Source organism: Hesperophylax consimilis, chromosome 4 (genome assembly GCF_061612785.1).
Source record: "Hesperophylax consimilis isolate HC1 chromosome 4, BYU_Hcon_1.0, whole genome shotgun sequence".
Taxonomy (NCBI): Eukaryota; Metazoa; Arthropoda; class Insecta; order Trichoptera; family Limnephilidae; genus Hesperophylax; species Hesperophylax consimilis.
The window spans coordinates 29,895,141-29,920,800 of NC_142839.1; the positions used below are offsets into that span (position 1 = coordinate 29,895,141).

At 35.9% G+C, this 25,660-nt stretch overlaps 1 protein-coding gene across 5 annotated transcripts in view; it reads left to right on the forward strand.

Moving 5' to 3' along the window:
• The window catches only part of chinmo (Chronologically inappropriate morphogenesis), a 172,159-nt gene extending 151,283 nt beyond the window's left edge, over window positions 1-20,876 (forward strand). For 4 of the 5 annotated variants that reach the window (XM_089651644.1, XM_089651642.1, XM_089651646.1 and 1 more), the window contains 5 exons: window positions 5,510-5,733; window positions 10,270-10,646; window positions 11,364-11,578; window positions 12,908-13,096; window positions 13,190-20,876. In XM_089651644.1, the coding sequence (XP_089507770.1) occupies window positions 5,510-5,733; window positions 10,270-10,646; window positions 11,364-11,578; window positions 12,908-13,096; window positions 13,190-13,419 (1,235 nt within the window). In that variant the 3' untranslated portion in view covers window positions 13,420-20,876. The remainder of the gene's footprint in view (window positions 1-5,509; window positions 5,734-10,269; window positions 10,647-11,363; window positions 11,579-12,907; window positions 13,097-13,189) is intronic. The other variant, XM_089651643.1, reaches the window with a different exon arrangement.
• The last annotated feature ends 4,784 nt before the right edge of the window (window positions 20,877-25,660 follow it).

Genomic DNA, 25,660 nt, shown 5'->3' on the forward strand with positions numbered 1-25,660 from the left:
ATAGAAGTTCGTAGTATATTCCAAAGTTCTATTCTTTTCACAAATCACAGACTGTGTTATTTACTATGTCACAGATACTAGACGAGTGAAATCTCTTGGAAGAGAAAACTTTAAAGCATGTACTCTCCCTTTCTTGATTTAAAAATAATATTTAATTATCTTATTTTAAAAACCGTTGAAAATAGGCTCTCGATCCCCGTTCCAACACATGTTCTGATCTCCTATCTTGATGAGTTCCTATCTTCACTATTATTAATACGTGTTGTGATCTGAAAATGATGTTGTTTTGAACTAACCTTTGTTTACTTCTCTTTGTGTCGAAGCCATTTCTCAACTACACCGATCTACATAGAACATAGACCGGCACCTATCTACTACGATACATACAGACGAGGAACGTAATACAAATGCTTCCCGCCGGATTCCGTGTGTGGGGCACACGTAACCTTGTGTTGTAAGCTTATTTTTATTTGCAGAGCTGCACATTATAGAGTCGCTATTTTTGGCCTCTCGATCTGTTCCTACGAATAAAAAAAGTCTTCTCGGTTTTTCGCTCCGCGCTCGTGCAGTTTTTTTCGTATTATTTTTGTCCGAATTTTGGTTGTGCAATAGTCGTTCGATGCGCGCCGGTTATCTGCGGTGTTATCGTCGAGTATGTGTATTTAGTCAATAGTTGTTTTGCGTTTTGCATTCGTAGCCTATCGTTCGATAAGGCCTATTTTCGGGAAATTCACGCCAAAGGTCTTGCCCGCGGTTGCCGAAAAAAGTGTTTGTAGTGGGCACTTTAGTCGGTAGTATTTATTCTCAATTTTGCTGATTGCGCTCGCTATCACTGTGACCACTGTGACATATTCTTAAAACATGATTTTGAATATTAAAACTAAATAAATGTTAACAGAGTCGCACCTATATATTATCACCTAATTAGACTAGACTGTCGTAGATAGCGGTGAATCTAGAAGACTTATCGCTTAAAAATGTTTTCTGTAGATATATCCGTTGTAACCTTTCCCTCATTCTCATAAACAATTATGTTTAGCAGAAAAATAGATGACATAAGCTTTAGAACCACAATATCACACATGTACGCGATGGGTTATAATTCTGTTATATATATAATTAATTAATATATATATAATTCTGATATGTGCGATTCTTATTTACCGTTAGAGCTGGCTATTTTAGATTTCAATCTATTAAATAAAATATATTATTTTAATATCTTTGTTTTGTCGCATGCAAGTCATAATTACCGTGTAGCTATTGCAGAATGCACACACACAGTCGCAGGCCCACATATATCCACATATAGCGCACACAGCACACACACATGTACTATGTCGGTATCGTTGATCTCATGAACTGCGAAAAAATAAATTCAAGGCCGCCCGCGCTCATATCAAGGAGGTCGATGACTTTTCCCAGATAATTGCAATCTTTATCCGCTACATGAATATGCGCATTTGCACGAGTGTGTGAATGTATAGGTTTCGCATAAACATTATTTACACAATGACAGAGCCGCACTTATTCTGCATGTTTCCATTCGATGCAACGATGCATCTGAAATTATGTCCTGAAACTAACTAAACTAAACTCTCCAGAGAGTTACTGAAACAAACTTAAGAGGAAACACGGGCGAGGCCCCGAGAAATTTTAATAATATTTAATACTGAGTGAAATGGACAACAGCACCTCAGACTGAATAAACCTACATAAAATCTTCAAACTCGAGGTTTTGTATTCCCCTGTTTACTCCTCCAAAACTGGAACTATTTTTAAGATTTTTTCACCAACTGTATTAGAAGAAATAGTCTACGTCTGTACGTTTTGCTTTTTTTAAATACTTTATCAAATTTGTATACTGCATATCCCCTTAATAATATTCAAACTATCGTTAATGTCATAACTCATATAATAATGAACTTATCAAAAAGCAAAACGTAGGGACATACCAGTGTGGTCGATATGAAATATTTTATTAAAAAATGTTTGCAGTAGCGTCAAAATCTAGGGAGAAAATACGGGAATATTTTTGGAATACATATAGGGTTTTGTATGGACGAAAAGCCACCCGCGTTTCCTCTTCATTCACATATTCAATCGCTGCCAGGAGCTTTTGTTACCATTAAAATTATATTTGATTGGTCCACCCGTGGCAGTGATTGGCGCTGAACCGGTTAGCAAGAATAAAATAATGTATCGATTATCGCCATCACTGTTTGAAAAACAAATATATTATCATTTTTTATCACACGAAATTAGGGTTATTGAAATTTTTTGTCGTAATTTTCGCCAACTTGGATGTTCGTGTGTTAGGGCAGACGAAGTTTTAAGGTGCGCCACTTCTTGGATCTATTGAATTTGAATCAGATTGATGCATCCAGTTGGGCGTGAATGACACTCGGTTTGGAGTGCACCATCCTAATAAAACACAATTATTGCCGAATCGACATCTCCAGTTCATTCCGATAGTAAATAATAGGTTATTACATCACTTTCAATTCAGCTTCAAGGCAAGATGATGTCATTATATTGTTCTCTCAAAATCTAAGCGAATTAGTAAAATCTATCGAAATGAGCACTTGTTTCTGTTTCTAATTTATATGTCAGCGATCTGCATATGCGTACATGCCTACCATGCGGGGAAACGGCGTGATGGTTAGTTCGTTAGTTCGTTAGTTTGTCAGCATTGATTTAAACCATTAAGACGGCCTCCGTGGTCGAGGGTTAAGGCTCTCGACTAGCAAGCCGAAGGTCGCGGGTTCAAATCCCGGCGTGCGCTGGTAAATTTTATTTGATTAATTTGTGTTATTTCACAATTTATTCATTTAAAATATACAGTCAGCATCGCCCTGGTGTAAGACCACCACTCAGAATTGGAACGTAGCTTGAAATGGCTTTAGCCGTGTTTGGTGACCAGATCTGAATAGCCAGGTACTCCCCAACTTCCTCTACACCATCTCCTTCCCCTCCCCACCACCTTCATATGCCATATTCTCACTAGCTCCAGATGGTTGAGAGCAGTTGGGAGACTGTTGTTCTTGTGCGGTATCACATAAAAAAGTATATTGCATGTATGAGCACGAACTTTTAAACTTTAAAATATCCTTTTAATTTGTTAAAAAATAAGACAAAATGCCATTTTTTTGTTATGTTTGTTATTATGTCCAATAGTAAAATGTATTTCGAAATTTACTTCGTGACATAATAATAACAACATTTGGATGTTCTGTATATCGCCCCAAGGGTGCTTCCTGTAATATTTAATTTGAATCAGTCTGAAAATCAGTTCCATAAAACGTAAGATAGCCACCTCATATTTGTACCTCAGAAGTCAAAGGTCGGTTTTCACATTTTTTAAATTGTTCAGGAGAAAAGAAATAGTAAAATGGATACCAGGACTTATATGTTGACCTATCTTAGTTTCACATTGCCGTAGGACAACAGTCTTTATACCTCTGTGTAGATACTAAAAAAACTAAAAAGTCTCATACATACCTCATTTTCACAAAAAACTGGACAACCTACCTTTTTGATAAACAAATCACGGGTGAAGCTGGGTAGAAAAACTGATAGCTTAATAAAAAATAGCAATAATTGTATTCAGTAAATAAAATTTAAAAAGTAAACCAATACCTACAGTTTTCCATCTTCTTTATGCGCTACAACAAAATATTTTTGTTATCTATTATCTTCCGTGTATTTTTTTGTTATTGAATGTTTTTTATTATTATATCTGTGGCTGTACACAATTCAACCCGTGTATATTCTTCATTATCTGAACAGTTAAAAAATTGATGAAACTCGACCTTTCCACGAATGAATGAATATTGACCTTTCGAAATGACGTTATCTCCAACGTTATTTACTCAAAATATAAACGGAAGCCGTACTTTTAAGAAATCTAGCAAATAAATAATTAACCGTTTAATTACGTAAAAATATGTCCCCCGGTTGGTATTCGTCAATCTTTGTTAGAAACATTATGTATAATTGCACTCCCTATGTGTGCGGGCCATTGCAAATAACAAGGTGTACTTAACATATGATGCACTTTGACCCACCATTTGATAGTAAATTTAAATTGCTGTACGCGCCGCTTACAGCCAGCAGCGGTCCGTTTGTTTCATTCGTTGTACATAAATAGATAAATATCTAAAGCGATTCCACCACTCGAGCCACGTAGTGCTGTATTTGTCACGAAACATCACGAAAAGTCACGAAAGTCACGTTGTGCTATATCTGTCACCAACTGACCATTCTCACGTCCTCATAAAACTCGTTCTATCGTCTTTTCTACTATGGTCAGACATATTATGATATAAACAGTTTTAGAAAAAGAGAACACAAAGCCTATCTCCTCTCTGCATTTAAAAGTTCACTATATTATAGGTACCTACCTAAGTTTAAAAAATTACAGTTAAATGTCAAATTGGAATATTTCAAAATAAATGTAAAATGAGAGATTTTGCAACTAACATATTATATATTATAATTTTGTCTAGATACGGAGAATTTAAACACTCGTTAAACATTCCAAACCGTTGAAATTTAAAGTTTTCGTATTATGTTCGAACGGTTATAATGGAAGTTTTGGCTACATTATCATACATTACCACTGTTTTCTAGCTTTATACCTACCGCAAAACCAATCGGCTAAATCGACTTGCTAATAGTAAATAATAAAAGATCGTTGTTTTTTTTAAACTAAATCTAATTTTTTCATTATTGTTCTAGTATCCTTCGACTCGTGTACTACTTTTGTACTCCTCAGCTTTTTATACATACTATTATAAATTCGTAATTATTATTAGTAGGTATTGATGTACCTCAAATACGTAAAGGTACGGATAATAATGTCCATGACTGGCAGGCACCCGGTGTGGCCTAGTTTTTCAATCGCACTTCTGCCCGATGCATTATTATGTATGATTAATTTCAATTCAGTCAAAGTGTACATCAACAATCGATCAACGGTATTTTAATCCGCGATAACGAGTAAACCCTGCGTGTGTGAATCTACACTTAACACTGATTAACAACTTTACTCCGATAGCAGCAGATATGCGATTGTATTCTCGGAATTTGTACGCATATTGATGCAAACCAACGTCTCTTATCGTTTTTTTTTATTATGAAGGCCATTGTGTCACGATATAAATTATTTTGTAATACACTTTATTATTATATATTATGTACGCCACAACCATTGATGTAATGGGGAAGATAAAATGCAAGGTTTTTTCTTTTCGATAGGCGGAGTTGTAATATATTTACACAATAATATTATGATACAACTTCAGTACATGGTATATTAAAACCAAATTTAGCAGAAAAACGTCTTACCACTTAGGTCCTCTATGAATTACGTACCTACGTTGATAACGAATTACCATAAAAGCGTATTTTTTTCGTTACCTAAATTTCGTTATCACTTTCACTTCACCGAGAGAATTTTCGTCAGTACTTATTGGATAGTATGTTAAGGGTTATTTGTTTGTTGCAGGAACAACCTTCAGGGCGCACAAGCTGATCCTGGCGGCGTGCAGTAAGCATTTCCAGGAGCTGTTCGCCGCCGCGCCTCCCAGCCATGCTGGCCCCTGCTACGTCATCCTGGAGGCCACCAGTGCCGCCAACATGGCCGCGCTGCTGGAGTTCATGTACAAGGGCGAGGTGCACGTCAGCCAGGAGGCCCTCTCCGGCTTCCTCAAGAGTGCAGAGAGCCTGCAGGTCTGTACAGTGTACAATACTAAACATTACACATAGAACATTCTCATTCTAGAACCTGGCGAGTTTCAGTTCAGCCAGATGGCACCCTCCGCCTCCTGTTGGTCGGTTCAATCTTACAGTTTGCTCGTAGAACATTCCCTTTCTTAGACCTGTGGTCACAGTCAGTGTCACTAGGGTTCTGGAGTGAATGTGCAAATGCGAGATTCAGGTCAGTTAGAATTTATAGTCAAGCCTTGCACTCTTCACCTATAACATTTCTATTCAGGGATTATTCATTTCTATTCTGTTGTCATTGTCAATGTCACTATAGTTGTCCTTGTTGCTGGTGTATTTACAAGTAAATATTTAAAATTTGTAAGTCTCAAACTTTGCACTCTTCACCTAGAACATTTCTATTCAGGAATCTGTTGTCATTGTCAATGTCACTATGGTTGCCCTTGTTGCTGATGTAAATGTAAGTAACACTCAAACCTTGCACTCTTCACCTAGAACATTTCTATTCAGGAATCTGTTGTCATTGTCAATGTCACTATAGTTGTCCTTGTTTCTGGTGTAAATGTAAGTAACAATCAAAACAGATCGAGAATGCTGTGTGATATGATATTGGCTTTGTAGATATCTCATATTTTCGACTGTTAGGTATGTACATATAATGATGGTAGGAGAGTAGGCTATCTGACCTAGCTCAATAAAACCTAACCTACCTTAACACATAATAAGTTACCATTAAACCTGGCATTGAAAATTATATTATGCTTCTCATGATTTATAATTTTCTTTTATGCTGTGTATATTATAATATTATGTACAGGACGTGTGAACATTGTGGCCTAGTTTTATTTTTTTAAATACATATAACAAATTTCTAATGATAGTAATAAAAGATGACTACTCTGTATTTTTACATAGTTATTTAGTGTGCAAATATTTAATTTTTTAAAACAATTTATTTGTTTCATACTACGATTGTAAAAAAACACAAATCATTACATTTATATTTTAAAAAAAAATCTCTGTTTTAGTCTTGTCTTACTAGATAGAGATATCTTGTTTTATGTTATGTATATTAGGGTGTCCCAGGACATAAGGAAGAATTTTTTTTATGAATTTAAATATGCATACCCTCTTATTTTATTCCATTTGATCCCAATAACTCATATAATAAATATTATTTTGATTAAACACCGGCAACCCGTGCCGACTTGATGCCAAACATATGGTACAGAGTTAATATGGAAGGATTTTCAACTTTCATTTTTGTCGGATAAATAAAATTTAAAAATGCACAAATGTTCAATTATGTAGTATTTTATATTTAAAAATGGTTTATTGATTAAATTTTTTCTTCATAGTTTGTTTTTTACAGTCAGGATAAATCTTCCGGTGTTCCTGAACGCATCGTAACAAAAATTATTTTTGTTCCTCTTCGACCGTGAGATTAAGCCATGAAAATCTTGCATTAACTTAACAGTTCTTTCAGATGTATCATTCACTACCCTCAGCGGCGACACCTTCTTTCTGACTTCTTGATACGAAGCATTATTTGACCACATCGTAGGGAATTCGTTAAGAAAATTGTTTTCAGACGATCAAACAAATACTTGCTCTTGACTGAAATGAAGTCGTAAATATTTTTCTCTGAAACAAAAGTCACAAAATTATGATATGAACAAAAACCTCAATACAAAACATAATTTAAACTACTTAATAAACTTACCATACAATTTACCATCAAGATCTTCCTTCGATGGGATGTAACGTTTGTCATGGGTTGATAAATTATTTTTTTTGATATTTCGAGCATTTTTATTTTAGTTGTTTGATCCACAGCGTCGTCAAACAGCGATAAAATAGATCCTTCATCGGTCAAATACCATAACTGCTTACTGAACTGAAATGAGCTGCCATTGAGATGTTTTCATCAATTTTTTCTTAAGCCTTCATCGATTTCAAAAAGCACAAGTCCTGGTAAGGTGCTTTAACTGCTATAATACATTGTAACTTGTAACCATGGCTTGACATAGGATGTTACTATGACTGTTCATACACATTATTGCCTGTGCAAACGTCTAAAAGTGCCGCCTTATCCTTACCGGTAAATTTAAATTGCGCACAAATTAATGATATTTTCAAGGAATAAAGCGCCTTTGCCATCCATCGAGCACCTGGAGGCCGAATCTTAAATTTTCTCGCTGTATCTCCTCTTAAAACTATCACACAGAGCTCTAAAAACTCTCAATAGTCATCTCAAAGTATTTTTGTTGTCAGTGCAGTGCGGTAAAAGTCAAGCAAATCATCGATTTCGCAAGCGGTTAGGTGCAATGTGAGATTTTCTCTGTAGCACTGAATTTTATCGGGATCTACATTTTTACAGTTATCTCGAAACTTTTTGAAGAGTGGTGTGTCAGGGCTTGTAGTCACTTGACTGATTTTTACTTCAAACACAGCTTTTAATACCTACTATGGCTATATTTGGTATATATTGACAGTTAAATTCACTTTCCGGATATTGTAGAACAAAACTTCAAGAACTTGTCCATTAGTGGCAGTTTAGAACCCGATATTTGGTGTTTTACGACTCCTATTAAAAATATACTCTTTTTAGAAGTGCGTAAATCTAACAACATCTTGCCTGAACGAGTGATTTTCGTTTACTAACAAAATAGCAAGTTACTACAAGCTCATCAACACGTTTGCTCGCTGGCGTCTTAATGTACAAGTACTGACATCTTTCGATGCAAGTCGGTACGGTTTGCAGTTGTTCAAAGTAAACGAAATTTTTTTTTATAAGTGTTTTGTCATTATTAAAACTAAATTAGAGGGTATGCGTTCAAAAATAAAAACTTTAATTTTTTTGGGACACCCTAATGTATATGTATCTTCTTCTGTGAGATCAAAAAGCCATTCTCTAATTTGATTAGTTTTTTGTACTCATTTTCTTTATCATTTTATTTTTCCTTATTCCATTTAAAAAATATATTTATATTATTATTTGCCATTGTGTGGTGTGATTTATCATCAATCTAGCGGAACTTTATTAATCTGTCTATAAAACGTATACCGCTTTTCCTATTAGCAAATAATTATATCCATATAAGGGTGTGTATATTATGTTTTTCCACTTACTTGTCTGTAAGTTTATTTAACATTTTAAGCTTAAAAAAATATAGTATTAAATTAAACATAATTATTTTAAAAATTAATTCTACATTTAGTTCTACAATTAAATTTTTAAATTAATCAAATTACTTAATATTTATTTTAAAAATACCTACACTCTTCACTCTTTCGGACATTAAAGTATACATTTTCAGTCCTCTTTAAATTAGACCTTTCTGTATGTTTTGTTTTTTTCATCTTGTAATCTTATTCTATATAAGTTTCTGGTCTCGTAATGATGTATATTTTTATTAAATATAATTTCATTTGTATTTATTTGGGCATTAGATTGTTGATAATTTTCATAACTAAAATTTACGAATTAGATAATTATTATAACTAGATAATATGTGTACCAATGTGTATTTACATAGAATGGGTCACTTTTACGACTTGTTCTTGTGGTCAACAGGTCGGCTGTGGAATGATTTGCCAGCCTCTGTGTTTTCTCACTCCTATAACTTGGGTCTCTTCAAGACACTCCTTCCTTTCCTAAAAAATCCTCCATACAGCATCCCCAAATATGACATAGGCCCTGAGGAAAATAATTTCCCCCAGGGAGGAGGAATTTTTTATTTTCCTCAATGTGTAGTTAACACAATAATAATAGCAATATTCTTGTCAGAATATAATCCTTTTGAAGTCAGCCAGGTCTATTGATCGATACCTTGTGTCTTGTTAAGTGCCCGGCAGAGATTTAACTGTAACCTTAGGCAACACCATATTTCCTTGAAGCCATGAAATATCAGCTTTGACTAAACATTCTTGTTTTCTTCCCGTTTTAGCCTATTTTCCCTAAATTATATAGCAGAATTTTCTAATTTTGATTTTAAACTGACTTTAGTAGTATATGTAAATGCACAATCGCTTATATTTAATGCAAAATATATGATCTCATTGCATCAAATCGTGTATTTTTAGAATGTTTAAGCCAAATACAAAAAAATATGAAAAAAAACTATATATTTTCAAAAATTGTTCACAGTATTCGACTTCAACTTGTTTTTGTGTAAGATGGCTCTCATGTGTAAGAGCTACCGGCATCTGTTTTTCCTTCTTCATATAATCCGGGCCTCTTCAAGACCCGCATTAATAAATCCCTTCCTACTACCCCTACCTTAACCCGCCTCACAACGCTGCCCAATCGGATGGCGACATAGGTCCCCTGCCTTTACACTGTACACAAAGGCGCTCTTGTGAGGTGTCACATAAAAAAAAATGATCAGGTAATCTTTTCTACCCGGTGAACGGGCTGCCAACAACTTTGTATTAAAACTTATAATTTGTATTATCTTTGCTTAATTTACTGTAGTTAAACTGGAAAGACCAAAATTATGAACAGAAAAGAGTAATGAATTGAATTTGTAATATTTGCAGGTAAAGGGGCTGAGCATAGAGCACGAGAAGCTGGCAGTGGCGCAGAGCCAGCATCCGGGTGGTGGCGGTGGAAAGGTGAAGCTGAACAATAGCGCGGCATGCGGCGCCATGGCGGGTGAAGCGGAGCAGTTTGCGGGCGCACTGCCCTCGTACATGCAGCCGGGAGCACTGCCGCCCGCCTACCACCACAGAGGCTACCCGCCACCTCTGCCGCCCCCACAGCCGCACCACCACCACCAGTTCGGGGCCGAGCCGCCTCGCCGCCGGGCGCTGCGCTCACCGCAGGACGGCCAGCCGCCCGAGCTCAGGTCCTCGGTGCTGCGGGACGGCAAGGCGCCGCTCTCGCCCGCCCCCTCACCGCACGCCAGGAATTACAGGTTATTTCATATTTACACCCGTCTACCTACCTCAAAGTACTGGCTAGACATCAATTATTTCTTAAAAAAATACCATTGTTATGCTTGACAGCTGATAACAATTCGTTGTTAAAAAGCTGAAATGCATAAAGAAGCGTATATCAAAAACCACCCAAACCCAGGCCAGGACTCTGAATCAAATATAAATTACAATTAGCTTGTGTTTGTTGTGTCAGTGTTAAGTTTTCGCCGTCCGCCAGCTGATTCTATTGTCGTAATACCTTTTTGTTTTTTTTTTAATAATGTTTTTGTAAATTGTACCTATTTACCAGATACTGTGTTTATATTTATAAAAAATATTATATATTTGTATAGATTTATAGTATAAAACACTTTATAAATACATTATAAGTAATATGTTATTATCTACCATAGGTAGTTTCCCCAGAATAGCTTAGAGAAATGATTTTTTTGATTTTGCCAATTGGATGCGGCGGCACACAAGAGGTTAAAACGGGTAGAACGAGGACCTTACAATAATAAGAGGCTGATTTGATTCAGTGTCCTGACCTGTTTGAGGTGGTTTTGGTTTTTACAACCCAACCTCAATATTGTATAGGAATGTAGCAATGTGTGTACTGTGTGAGTGTGTGTGTGTATTATATACTATGGAGAAAGGGCGTGATGGTTGATATGATTAGTGTAGTTTGAGTTGTATGTATAATGTGGACGTTCCAGGCCCGGATCGTCCAGCTCGCTGGCCGGCAGCTGTGGGGGCGACGAGCCCGACACGCGCTCCTCCCCCGGTTGCCGCTTCCCCGAGGAGGGCGGCCCCTCCACGCCGCAGACCCTGCAGCCGCCACACACGCCCACCACGCCCAGCAACAACGGCTACGAGCGCGGCGATGAGGCCTGTGAGCGGCGCCAGTCGGCCGACCAGGGCGCCGAAGGTAGTAGATATTTTACTGGTCTCACTCCTTACCTTTACTGTGTAATTTTTTACAAAATAGAGCCAACATTGCTTAATCCATCTAAGCTACAAGTACACTATAGTCTCTATAATCCGAACAAATAAAAACTGAGTCTGTTCGGTTTAACGAATTTTCGGATTACTGGAATGTAACAAACATCTGAATTTTCAGAACATTTGAGATTATGAGATTTTCCGGGATCTTTTGAAGTAGAATGTTACATAGTCGAAGATTTTATTCTTTTTACCTTTCAAATCGGATACTGCTATATTCCCTCGCTAACTTCGTGGATCTGTCTTCATTGTTCAGTCTCTTTAAAATTACTTTTATTTCGTCAATGTTTAATGTCTTGTGTTTACCACACACTCATCCCGCCCCCGTCATCTGATGGTTCGGATTACTGGAGGTTCTTTTTATATTGGGTTCGGATTACAGAGACTAAACTTAAGTACAAATAAGGAAGAAAATGTGAAAAGAAAAAAATATCAATGCTTAATCCATCCCATAATCCCTGCCCTTTCCTTCATTTCTGTGTTGCCTGCGTACCCCTTAATTAAACTACGACCTCCAACCATCCTCTGGGCATGTGTCCCGAGTTCAAACAAAAAGCAGCGCCCCTGATGTACCGCTCACACCGGGACAGGAGTTCTCCGAACTGGGATAGTCTAATCATATAATAGATGATATTTTCGTTTTCCTGAGCCAATATTCCTAACCTTATGATAATGTTTAAGCATAGTTCAGATTGCCCTTTTCAGCGTAACGTTTCTTCCTATAAAACAGTGTAACGATGTACAGTCAAACTCGCTTAAGATGTTCCCACTTAAGAAGTTTTCACACTTATCATTATGATCTTGCAGCTGCGCAACTCCCTTCTGAAGTATCTTTCTTTTGATTGCATTTATTATGATAAAAATGGACGCAATGAGGCAAGGAGTGTGTGCCAAGACTGACTTGTTTGGCAGTTGGTCCTCTCTGCCTACCCCCTGCGGGAAACGGCGTGGTGACTAGTTAGTTAATCAGTGGTAAGCCCTATTGAATCATTAAAATAATGGCCAGTAGATCATTGTACCCAATAAATACAGAATAATATTATGTATTTATTGCTTACTTTCTATAAAATAAGAGTAATAAAATAGTTTCTCTCACTGCTCCTGGAAGTCCATGGGATCACTATTCAACACTATTATTAATTTATAAATATGAAATTTTATTGCCACGAGGTTTGATTGATTATAACAATTTGTCAAGCATTATATCTTAAATTCTATTTAATAAGCAGATGTTTTAAAACCACACCTAACTTTTCAGACTTACGAATCAAAATGGAGACACAAGATTTCCCAAGCAGTGGCGGTGGCGGTGGTGGTGGTCCTGGAGGCCCCTACAGCGCTCCACCCACTCCCCCCGCCCCGCCCCCTGAAGCCCCGCCAGAAATGCCCCTATGGCCCGCTAAGCACCTCACTGGGAGCAAGTCTGGGGGAATAGCCACGCCAGATGGTGAGTACTGCGTGTTGAGTACTACTGAGTGATACGGTAATGTGTGTCTGTATTGTATGTGATAGTGGGTGTTTAACAGTCTATTGGTTGCAGGTAAGAAGCTCAAGTGCCCGTTCTGCGAGAGGCTATACGGCTACGAGACCAACCTGCGTGCACACATCCGGCAGCGGCATCAGGGCATCCGTGTGCCGTGCCCCTTCTGTGCGCGCACGTTCACACGCAACAACACAGTGCGGCGACACATTGCGCGTGAACATAAGCACGAGGCGGCCCTCAAGCAGTTCCAGCAGCATCACGGGCCGCTGCCCAATCATGCCCAGTAGCTGTTGCGAGGCCTCACAACACCGCCCATCCGCACCGCACTCCCGCTAGATATCGCTTCTATGTACTTAAAACAAACATCGCCCAAGTTGCATTCTCCGATCGTCAAGATCGCCAATTTTTGTTAAACCTCGTCATTTTACCGCTGATTATTTGGTAATTCGAGTATGACTGTTTAGTTTACGTAACTGTCTCCTAGTCATTGACATAGTTTGGAATCGTTCGTTTATATATTTTTATGGAAATGAGTTGAGCGCGATTTTATACTCGAAATTTCTTAACATGTTTGGTTATTCGTAACGGCGGATCGTGGGCAGATTTGTCGCGAGCCCATAGTGTCGGGATTGTGCAGATTATCGATTGAAGAAATTATACTGTACAGTTGAGAAATGTACATTTAAATAGAGTGTTCATCATTTTACGCTGAAGGCGAATAAATTCACCCAGCGTAGATAAATACTTGACACGGAAGGGAGTGAATGTTATTGTAACATCAAATGTTACGGGATGAACAGCGGTCATTCATTTTGTCACAGGCAGTTTTATTTGACAGATTTCAAGCAGTTTGTTTTCATTTACATTTACAAGTGACATAACTGTGATCTAATATCTCGTTGTGAGTAGTATCTAATAGCTATAAGCCACCTAAGTTAATATGGCTCCGCATTTCACTAAACTCCAAACGAGATTGTGGTCTTCATTCAAACCCGTTGGCTCAGTAGTCAAACATACAAACACTAAGTATAAATTAATCAGGAAGAAACAGATATACCTCAAAGGATCTATTACAAATATTTATAATTAATATTAAGGAGAAATATTTAACAGATTTTAAACATATTATATACAGAGCGTGAAGAAGCTATTTTTAAGACAGGATTAACTCTCTGATATCACATTTGAAATGGCCATTGCAAAATACACTTAAAGATAATTCATGTAGTTTCACGGCCAATGTTGGCGCAATTCCTTTGTCACTGTGCATACTAAGGAGTGATCGCCTCTGATGGTTGGTTGGTTGGTTGGTTGGTTGGTTGGTTGGTTGGTTGGTTACCTGTTTAGCTACATACGTACATGTTGTGCAAGGATGCATAGAGGGAGACGAGTGAGAAGGAAGGACAGAGCGCAGTTCGTAAGGTGTACATATTCTCGTGGAACTGCGGGAGACTGTCCTAGGGGTGAGGAAGGTTTGGCTAGAAAGTACCTGTCTGGAAATTATCCTAAGCAGATAACACTAAGGTCACTTTGGCTCTCCGGAGTCTTTTCATTTAACGTTTTGTTTGAAATTGTGATTTAAGTTTTACTTTGTTCATTCATTTCGCAAGTTTTGCTTTTTTTTAATTTTCGTGGGAGGGTTGTACTTTTTATATTGTTATTATATTTAGATAAAAATTGCATTAAATGTCTTTTGATAAATATTTAAGAATAAGGATGTATATTGTTTTGTATATAAAATACAACTGTTTTAAATATTTTCCAGGCTGGTATGATAGGAAATTTAGTATTGTAGGGATTTCCAGTTTTCACCTCTGTTAAATATGTAGATGGCAGTTTTATACCGTGGTATGTTAGAAAATGGTTGTACAAAGTACAATGAGATAGGATATTTAGTTAGGTAATTGTTTAACAATGTCGGTGTGAGTGTGCCAGTATGATTGTAAGGGTGTGCAAGTGTGCGAGAATGAGCAGGACTGATCAATGGTACAATGGTAAACTTGTTTCCACATTGCTTCAGCCGTGTGACGTGTGAATCCTCTCCCACTAATAGTAAGTACTGTTTGTTATATGTATTACTTTGTACCATGTTCGCCGCCACCTGCTGAGGAGCATCATTTTATGATACGGGTAGATGACTTGTCACACGCTCCGAGGCGGTGCTGCTGTGTAACATACATACATTGAATACCAAATGCTCCACGTGTAACTATGCTAACAACTGGGCTCGGCCGGGGACTCCCGGGGGCGCACCTTGTATTATATGTTTGGTCGTGCGCCCCCATCCTCGGGGCCCCCGGCCGATGGTTGGTATCCAAAGTTCAAACTCTTTAATGCTTAAGTCACAACAACGGTTTATTAATTTGTAGTTTTCTAGGGGTTTTCTATAGGTTATAACCAATTGAGCGTGACTCTCTCCAGAGGGACACTCACGCACACACGCTAGTGCCAAAAGCCTTTTATTAATTTATTATCATTATGGACTAATTGCATGTTGAATTCAATGTGTGTGTTGAAAACAATGTGATCAGTTCAGCATGCATGCCAGTGTGGCGACTTGGAGTTATCCCTGATATTTAGGGGTAGGTCGCATTTGCATGCTTGCTTGTATTTATTGTTATAAGTTTGTGTTGTTCCCAGTAAAGTTAATGTGTGCTGGTTGCCTTATTCCCCCCAGCTGACAGTATACACTATACATTGTAGTAACAGATTACATATTCAGATTATATGTATTATGAGTACATTCTCTCCACACATTACATATAACAAACAAGTGACCTCTTTATACAGTATTTTAAAGTTTACAGTACCCATATACAGTACAATCTTTTTGGAATTAAGGCAAACCAGTAATATATTCATGACATTTATATTATAATGTATTTATATTGAAGTTGCAATATACCATAGAGGAGTTTTGTTAGTATATAAATTTTCAATAGTACGGGTTATTTGTATATAGATGCAGTTTACAAATAGTAAGAAATATCTATATTACAAGAATACAATAGCCAAATAATACTTATTTTCATAATCTAATTCATATTAACAATACAGAGTCTATAATTAATGAACAGGGTTTTTATGATTTAGTTTATCATTGTTGACATGTTTTGAGTTTTTTTGACTTTCAGAATAATGTTGTATCTTAGTCAAGAGCCTGGAGCATTTGTTTGGGCTTTTGGTATCTGGAATAAGTCTCCTGCGGGCACAGTCAGGCGTGGAGACTTGGAGACTACTCAGGCTAATGTTGGAGACGTCCCACGCCACTGAGCCTGTGCCTGCACGGGACTTGTTTGTAGCTTCCAGTCAGTAAACATATGAATACCTGAAATACTTATTACTAGGGTCTGATTTGATATTGTTAATTTAGAAGACAGGCCATTTAAGTACGGGTATAAAACAAATATTCTTTCTATGTGTAAGTTGGGTAAACCTACATTAGTGAGGCGTAAGAATGAAAGGCGTATGAATGGAATTATTATTTTTGTGTTAGTTAGAAGTCTTTATATATATATATCGACAGTTAGGCACGTTTCTTTATTTCAGTGCTTTTTGTTTTTGCCGAATATATATTTTTTATTACTTTATAAAAAAGGTGATTATTCTGTTCAACAGAACATTTTTATTATTTTAGTTTTCTCATAAATACGCAAGTGAATTAAAAATTCAGACAAGTTTTGTGATTTGTTTTTAAGTAAGCTTTAGTTGTTCACTATTATTATTCTCCCAATAAGTGATTTAAATAATTGCAATATGATTGAAATTATTTAGGCATGATATTGATAAGAAATATGATTGTTAAATTGTTTTGATTCCAGTTTCATTTACATTTTGGGTTTGATTCTCAACACTAACAACAAATCATCATATTATTAGTGTTCCCAGAACACGCACTTGCTAGAGGCGGAATCCACTTACTTTTATGATGGATTACTTAAGTTTATGATTAATTTTGTGCTTCTTGCATATTATCAAACGGGTATAAATTGAGGTACGTAATAGAACATATTTCCTTAATGTATCGAGTCTTTATTTGGTAAGGTATTTTGTAGGCACAACACACTATTGTAAGTTTTACTTTCCTCTGTACCATCACATCCTTATTGGCAAGGCAGCCCGCACATCAGCATGTCGGGCGTGCTTCAGGGTTTGTACCAGTTATTTGATCATTTAATGTTATTACCTACTAAATATGTCTGTAATATAAATATGTAATTAAGTGTTTTTTACCAAATCTAATGATTTTATAAAAGATATCTTGTAAATGAGAAGTATCAATCTAGATAACATAACGTAACGTAATGATAACTTTGTGTGTGCGCACGCCGCAATTATGAATTTGAAATTTAAATAATTTGAACCCAATCCGAACTTGCAGAGAATTCTACTTGTACCTTGTAACTTATAATATACATACTAAGTGGGACATATTATTGTGTGTGTTGTTTGTGTGTTTTGTGTTTATTGGACACACAGACATCCGCAAGCTAGAGCAGAGCAGAGCAAAGCAGAGCAGAGCAAGCAAATATAATGTTAAGTAAGCCCAAGCTTGGAATACGTGTGTTCTGTTGATAAATGCCGCACCAGAGACTTGTGGTCCGCTCATATTTCATGCATTGCACTTATGGTAAATTAGACTCTTGCTATTTTCTTACGATACAGTATTGCAATAGTAAGTGATTATACATATAGAATACATTAAGGATAGTTCTCCCTATTAATGTGCTCAAAAGTTGGGGAATTTGTAAGTTAATAATATTGATTGTTTTGTTTGTTTGTTTGTTTGTTTAGTGTATTTATTTGACTAAGGGAGGTGGGGGGACGGTGCTAAGCCAAAGACACCGGGGTACGGTGACCCCTCGCCCTGCCCCCCCCCTCCCCAGCAGTGGTTCCTCCTCCATCTCCCCTCTCCACTGCTTTATCCTACATAAACTTATCTACCTCATTATTATACCATCTTATTTTACAAGTACATACATACTCTAGTTTAAGTTTTATTCTTATTTTTAGTAACACATCTTATCGATAGTACAAAAATGAGCTACCTCAGGTTTCAAATAATGAATGTATAGATTAAATTGGTGTATTTTCATAAAGTAAAATAAAGTAAAGTAAAGTAACGTAACAGAGAGAGTGTTTGGTTAACGGTGACGGGCCGGCGAGGAGAGCGTATTATACCGGCCTGCCCGCCGACCTATTTATTTTCTGGCAGATTTATGTAATTAAAGTAAGTAAGGCAATAATAATGTATGTCTTATAAAGCAGTACAAAGAGAGTAGTTCCCCAGTCTATGGTTTAGTGTTTGAATCTCTGCAGCGTAGTTTATTGTTGTATTCTTGCGAGATCAATGCTCCGAGGGCAAAACTATCTAACTAGTTCTTAGTATTGTCATAATCTCTTTTACCATACCATATACTACCTCATTTTGTTTTTAATAAACAACAATCATAATTCTATTATATTTAATGTACTGTTAGGCAATGCATTACATACTTGTGGATTTTGTTTAATATTGATTCAAGTTCCTTTATGTTTGTTTGTTTGTTCCCCCATACATCCGCATTTGGCAGCAAAAGCAAAGTAAGCATAGCTGTGAGCTGTGAGCCGTGAGCCGTGAGCCGTGAGCTACCACTACCACTTGTCTCTTGACTCATTAGCTCAGTGGAATCAATCAATCTACCTTTGTTCACACAAACTCTGCTTCAGAAGAACTTCTCTTTATGTTGTATAGATGTTATTATGTTTTACGTTGGATATAAACGCAAATTAATATAATTGTTTGTTAGGAATTATCCAATTAAAAATTAACAAAATTATAATTTTTTGTTTTGTTTTATTTGTTTTCCTTTTTTAACCTATGTTTTCATTTATCCTTTCCTTTGCTTTTGGTATTTTTATTACAATGTGTTGAACTATTTGGATATGTAAATCTATTGGTGTTTGATGTAACCGTGGAATGTAGCTAAATCAATAAAGTTTTCTCAATAATAATAAATATATAGAGTGCAGTTAAAGAAATGTGACGGTGCATGTAGCACTGCCGGGAAAAGTAGGCAATGCTTGCTACTATACATTATATTTGTTAATTGGGGGCTCAAGTGGCTCAAGTGGCTCAAGGGGCCCTAGTGGCTCAAGGGGCCCAAGTGGCCCAAGTGGCTCGCTACTCGTGGTACCTGCTACTAGTAAACTGAACTTCTGGTAGGAGCGCATCCCCAACCTTCGCCCGTCCAACTTTGTTTCAGTTGGAGATTGAACAATTGAATGACTTTTGGTTGATTCATATCTAGAATATCAGCACTTAATTATCCATTTAATAAAGGTGTATTGCTGTTTGATGTAATAATGGGTAATATGCAATCACCTGCACAATATGATTTTCTTAGCAACTTTACTGCACTTCTTAAATGTGTTGAGAGATAATAGGTGTATACATTTAATATATTACAATAATGAATGTTACAAAGGCGCTGGCCGGGGGTGGTTGTGTGAGAATGTGCGCGCGTGTGTGTGTGTGTGTGTGTGTGCGTGTGTGCGTGTGCGGGTGTGGGTGTGTGTGTAGAGGAGTGGTGCGAGCAGTACATCCCGTGTGATGCCCAACAACTCTGGAAGACCCCCTACGCATGCCGTCGCATCCATGTTGAGGCAGGCCCTAATTAATGTGTATGTCTAATATTGCTGAAATAGCATTTTATGTCGTGTATAAATAAAGAAACAAAATCAAAGTACAAATTTATCCAAAAGATTCTTGTTATACGTATAAACTACCAGTACAAATATTTGGATTCCTAAATGAATGTTACCTAACATTATTTCAGGTATAAATAAATGTTGTCTAATTCACATATAATATTAGTGTCGAGTATTCAGATGTAATATTTTGTCTATAAAATATAATCACAAAGGTAATGAGCATTTGTGTGGGTAGATTGGCCTGAGAGGTTCCGCAGTACAAATCAGGAAAGCATTACGCTTGTCCAGACATAGTCCTTTCTTTCTCTACTAGTTTATATAAATATATATATATGTATGTATGTATTGGAAAGAGACATTATTCAAGTAACTGGTGTACAAACAATTGTACGAACTAACCTGCGAATGTGCGAACTTGGTGACGCATGACGGTATGAACAACACGCCGTAAGTTGTAAATTAAACCATCGGTTGTAAAACTAGTTAGGGTTTTATATGTAGGGTTATGAATGCGAAAATAGTAAAAGGCTTCACATTATTATAGTTTTACACGAAATATGGTCATCAGTGGTCTGTGTCCGTTAAAATATGTCTGTGATTTTTTCAATCAACCCTTATAATATTTATAATCCCCTAATTTAAGTATAGCACAATTTGTGATTTTATATTAAGATTGGTTGCTTTTCTAAAGGGTTGGGATTGTGGGTTAACGGTTAATAGTTAATTGAATCACGTATTGTGCCGTGATAGAAGCTAGGAGGACATCTTACTCTTACTGCCAAGGGCACCCACCTCTTTGTTTTATTAAATTATATAAATATCGGACTGTATTTATTCCTTGTTTGCACACAAAGTGAGTGTGATCGTGATGGAGCGTAGATTGTGATGTAACCTCTGTCGTTGACCATTGTCTACTTACTAGCGGCCACTGGCATCTGTCTCTGGCTTGAACGCTGACCCATTCATTATAAGTTATTTATATTATAAAACATACATATATGTAATATTAACATTTTAAACATAATATGTCGGACTTGTGAAAAATCTGAAAAAACCAATAAATCGAATTTGTTGCTAATACATCCAACTCTTTTATTTAATATTGAAGCTTTATGACTATATTAAGCACCCTATTCATGTTCTTTTTGTTCAAATTATCACTAAAGAACTCATGCTATGTAACACTATGTTACGTAAGTGTGAACAGTAGTTAACTCCTCAGAATATGAATGACAACTTAGGTTTTTAGGTATACGGGATGAGAACCTTTGGCGAACATTAAGCAACAAACACTACTGCTGATACATCATTGCTCAGTCTATTTGGGAAATTTTTCTAATTGGAAAAATGTTTTCAAGAACTGTCAATAGATGGCTACTTCTAAAGTTAAATGGTAGGTGTGCCATTCTGTCAAAATTATTTTGATATGCAACAATTTTTTTTAATTTTATCAATTTCAATCCAAACTGAACTGACATTCTCAAATCCTAATTTTTAACAAAAAATACATATTGATAGAAGTAAGTAAAGTCATCAGTAAGTGTACAGCAGACAGAAGGTTAACATTAAGAAAATTACAAAGTATATTATAGGTACCAACCGTTCGACGACGGTGTACAACAGCATGTTATTCAAATGATGTGCACAAGGGTAAATATGTAATATATGCTTCAAGCTGTTAATTTACCTCCCTAATTGTGAATAACTAGTGTTTAGGGAGGGAGTGTCGTCTTCAGTTTTATACATTAAATAATTTTAGGAATACTACCACACATATAATCTTTTAAATAATAACATATATGTACAGAATAACAGATGTCTATAAGCTAATTATTGCAAATTTTCATTTTACAAAAAATCGTTTGGTAGAAAATAAAATTCCTGTGTGAATAAATAAATATATTTTTAACACTGAGTTTTTTTAAAATTCAATACTATACCCAGAGATGTGCAAAATGGGTACCCAAAACCATTTGAATTGCAAAATGGAAATGGGTCAAAACTTTTCCATTTGAAAATGCAAAATGGTTTTTAGAAAAGCATTTCAAATGCAAAATGCAAAATACCTATTTTCAAAATGCATTGAAAATGCAAAATGGTTTCTCAGGTCAAACAATTAAAATAATTATAAAATTTTTAAACAATTTTGTCATTTGATAACGGACATCAATGTAGAACAAACATAGTACATGATGGTCAATCCAAAAACACCACAACTAGAGATTATGAAACCACAAAAAAATTGCGCGGGACTAATGTTGCCAACGTAAAAACATAGAAACTGCTATCTAACATTTAATACTACAGCGTCATGTCCCCATGTTCAGTATTTGAATCAGTATTTTTTGTAATGGTATCACTCAATTGCCAGGGCTCCTACCAGGGAGCAACTTGACAAATGTAAATTATCTCTCGTAGCGAGGTTGAGGACCGACTGATATTTGGGGCTTATGAAAAAAAGATGAGTTGAGATAGTAGGAAGAATGTTGCAAAAAAGCATTTAAAATGGAAAATGCATTGAGAAAAGCATTTAAAATGTAAAATGCAAAATGGTTTTTAGAAAAGCATTTAAAATGCAAAATGGAAAATACCCATTTTGCATTTTGCATTTCCATTTGAAATGGATTTATTGAAATAAAGCACATCTCTGACTATACCACACAACCAAATTAGTTTGAGGTAAAGGGCATTTTAACTTTATTCTTAAAATTTTTATAATATTTTTCAGCTTGTATATCTCTAGAGAGTTTTTTAAAACATCTAATGGGTGAGTAGGTATGTGTAATGGTGTTGTGCCATTGTTAATTGAGGTTAGGGATTATTATTTGTCATGTAGTTCTCGGTCTGGTACTCAACGACTCTATTATTAGTTTATCTTTGTGGATTTGAAGTACTGCATTTTTTTATAGATTCTATTCAATTGTAAAACTTTAATTTCTTGGAATAATTCACTCGTCCAGTAATCTGACAGTTTAAAAAAAAAATCATTTTAATGAATCTTCTTTGGACTACTTCCAGTGGGGTGACATTGGTTTTGTATATTCCTCCCCAGCCTATTATTCCGTTTTGTAGAATTGATTGGATAGGATTAATTATATATACATCTCCATTATATATACTCTTCCCATTCAATGAATTCATTTGATACCTCTGGTGTAAGTTATGTTATCTATAGGTTTCGTTCAATGATCAGAGCCAGTTCTCCCACATTCGAGCTATATTTAATGTATTTTGAATATGATTGTTTGGTGATACCGCATAATCCAATGTATACGCTGCCAACTGTTATACTCTTCAGCAATGCTTTTGAAACGAAACTGAAGGTAGAGTTTGTATCGGTACTCCCACTATAATAGATATTAAAATAATGGTTGTAATAATAGTATCCATTAAGAAGGAAATATTGATTCAGATGAAAAAAAACATGTTTCTTTTCATTCAATTCTAACTTTGCAACTGTTTTACAATACTACAATAGTAGTATTGTGCTTATAAAAATATGGGCGCAACACCCAGTAACAATACATTTGCTAATATTTTTTTTTATTTAAAAAATTTGACTATTCAAAATCACATGCAAAAAAACAGTTGCAAAGTCAGAATTGAATGAAAAGAAACAGTGTTTTCCATGCTACCATCGGTGTTAAGATATTGCATTGCAGCTAAAAGGCGCAAGACAAATTGATCGTCAAGATCACCAAGAAGTAAGCCACCACAAAAGCCATGAACAGAGCCACGCTAGGATAACTCCTTGTGAGATATAAAATCGAATGAGTGGGTTATTAACAAGTCAAAGATGGCAGATTTATTTTATCACAATTTTCAGGTCGTTCATATATGAGTTATCCTAACAACCTATAAATAATTGCCGGCTTCGGTGGAGTAAGAACTAGGGTCAGTTGAAAAAGGCCTTTGTTCAGTGAAAGGCTCATGAGGCTCAAGAAGAAGAAATAATAACATTAAGTATTATACACCTAGACATATCTATGCACCGTCGTACGTAAAAGACTTTGTATAACATCTACTGATGGTACTTTAATAAATTAGTCATTATGAGTGTTCAGCTTGATATTGAACTTCGGGACAAGCTGCAGTATCAATGACGTGGGCGAATCTCGTTGTACGTAAAATACAGGCTTACTTATGCAATCGACATCAGACTTCATAATGACAAAAGCAAGGCGGCCTGCTTGCAGTACCGACTAGAGTAATAAATCTAACCACTGATCGATGTAAATTCAAACACTATGGATCATGTAATGTGTGTAGAAAACTGTCCATTCACCATCCTAAAACATCATGCAAAACTATTAGTAAGCAATGTTCAGTGTTTGGATCAGATCACCATCGATACCAAAAAATCAAGTCCGGATGTCGATGAAGGCATCAACATTATTGGCTTCTTCAACTTCTTATTTACATCAAAAACGGTGGACAGAAGCGTGGACATGTCTGCCATTTTAGAACATTGTTATTTGTGCAAATGTATATCTCGATTAAGATACTAGTCGTTATAAGTACAAAATAGTATAAGCAAACAAAACCTCTCTGTGCACTTTTCATAAACCGCTATTTTATTTATTTATACTGGGTTTTTACAGATGTTCTCACTTACGTGAGAACTATCCAGTTACAAAAACTCAGTTAGGTAAGTTACAGGCAAAAATCTAGAAATTACATACATACAGGTAAAACGCAAAATAAACTACTCATGTAGTTTTATTAGTTTTAAGTTCGTCAAATTAATTTCTCTGAAAGAATTACAATTTGGGAAGCGGGTAAGTGTACCGTCGCCCTTTGAACCATGCATTTGATAACCAACACTTCTACCATAGGTCACCCCAAGTGGTTCGCTACATTAGGTGACTTAGCAGGGGTGCTCGGTTTTATGAGGGAGGTTAAACCTAAGGTTTGTCCAGGTCTTGGCGGCGACTGCATCTGCCACCAATTGCGTGACGGACCGGATTGGAAAAAGCCGGTTGACGGTGACTCTTTGACCTCTCCAGCCTCTCGTCTTATGTTTATCTTTCCTTAAGCTTCCTTTCCTCAAATATGACATAGAGGGAAATTATTTTCATCAGGTGCAGTTAATGTAAAAAATAAGTGATTCGTAAAAAAAATCGAGATATTCGACATTTACGTCTCAATTTACAAAAACCTTCTAAACTTTAATTAAATAGAACTGTGTGAAATATAAATTAATGGTTCCATAGATCAAGGCATTTTTCATGGTTCTTCCATGGCCGTTGAAATGTGACCAGATTTAGATAAACTCTTATTTTGTCGTTTAGTTATCATAAAATGTACGTAACATGTAAAATTGGTTTAGCAGTATACCGAACGCGTAGTTAAACATAAATAGAGCATAATAAAAAAGCTGGTCTACCTTTGCGAAAAGCTGAATCCTGTTGAAAATTTATAGTGTAGATCGCTTTATGCGTGACTTTTAATTACTTACCATTTCTTGTTTTCGTACAGAATGTTTTATTGTTCTTGAACAATAAAAATAGCAACCATTTTCTACCTTTATTTTATTTATTTATTTATAGAATACATGATAATACAATAATACATTTTCTTACATGTGATACATTAAATCACCACACTAGGCGACTGCCTGTCTCGTGGCGACCAATGGTATATAGTTAGTATGTGAGGTCTAGTGTTAAAATATGAATTAAATATTTATACATGTTTAAAGTATGAAAGATTATATTAGAATGAATTATAATGGAAATAGAAAATATAAAAATGTTAAAGTAGAAAGCAGAAGACAAAAAAAAGGAAAATAAAAAGAATAAAGAAGAAATAAAAATAATTCAAAAACAAAAAAAT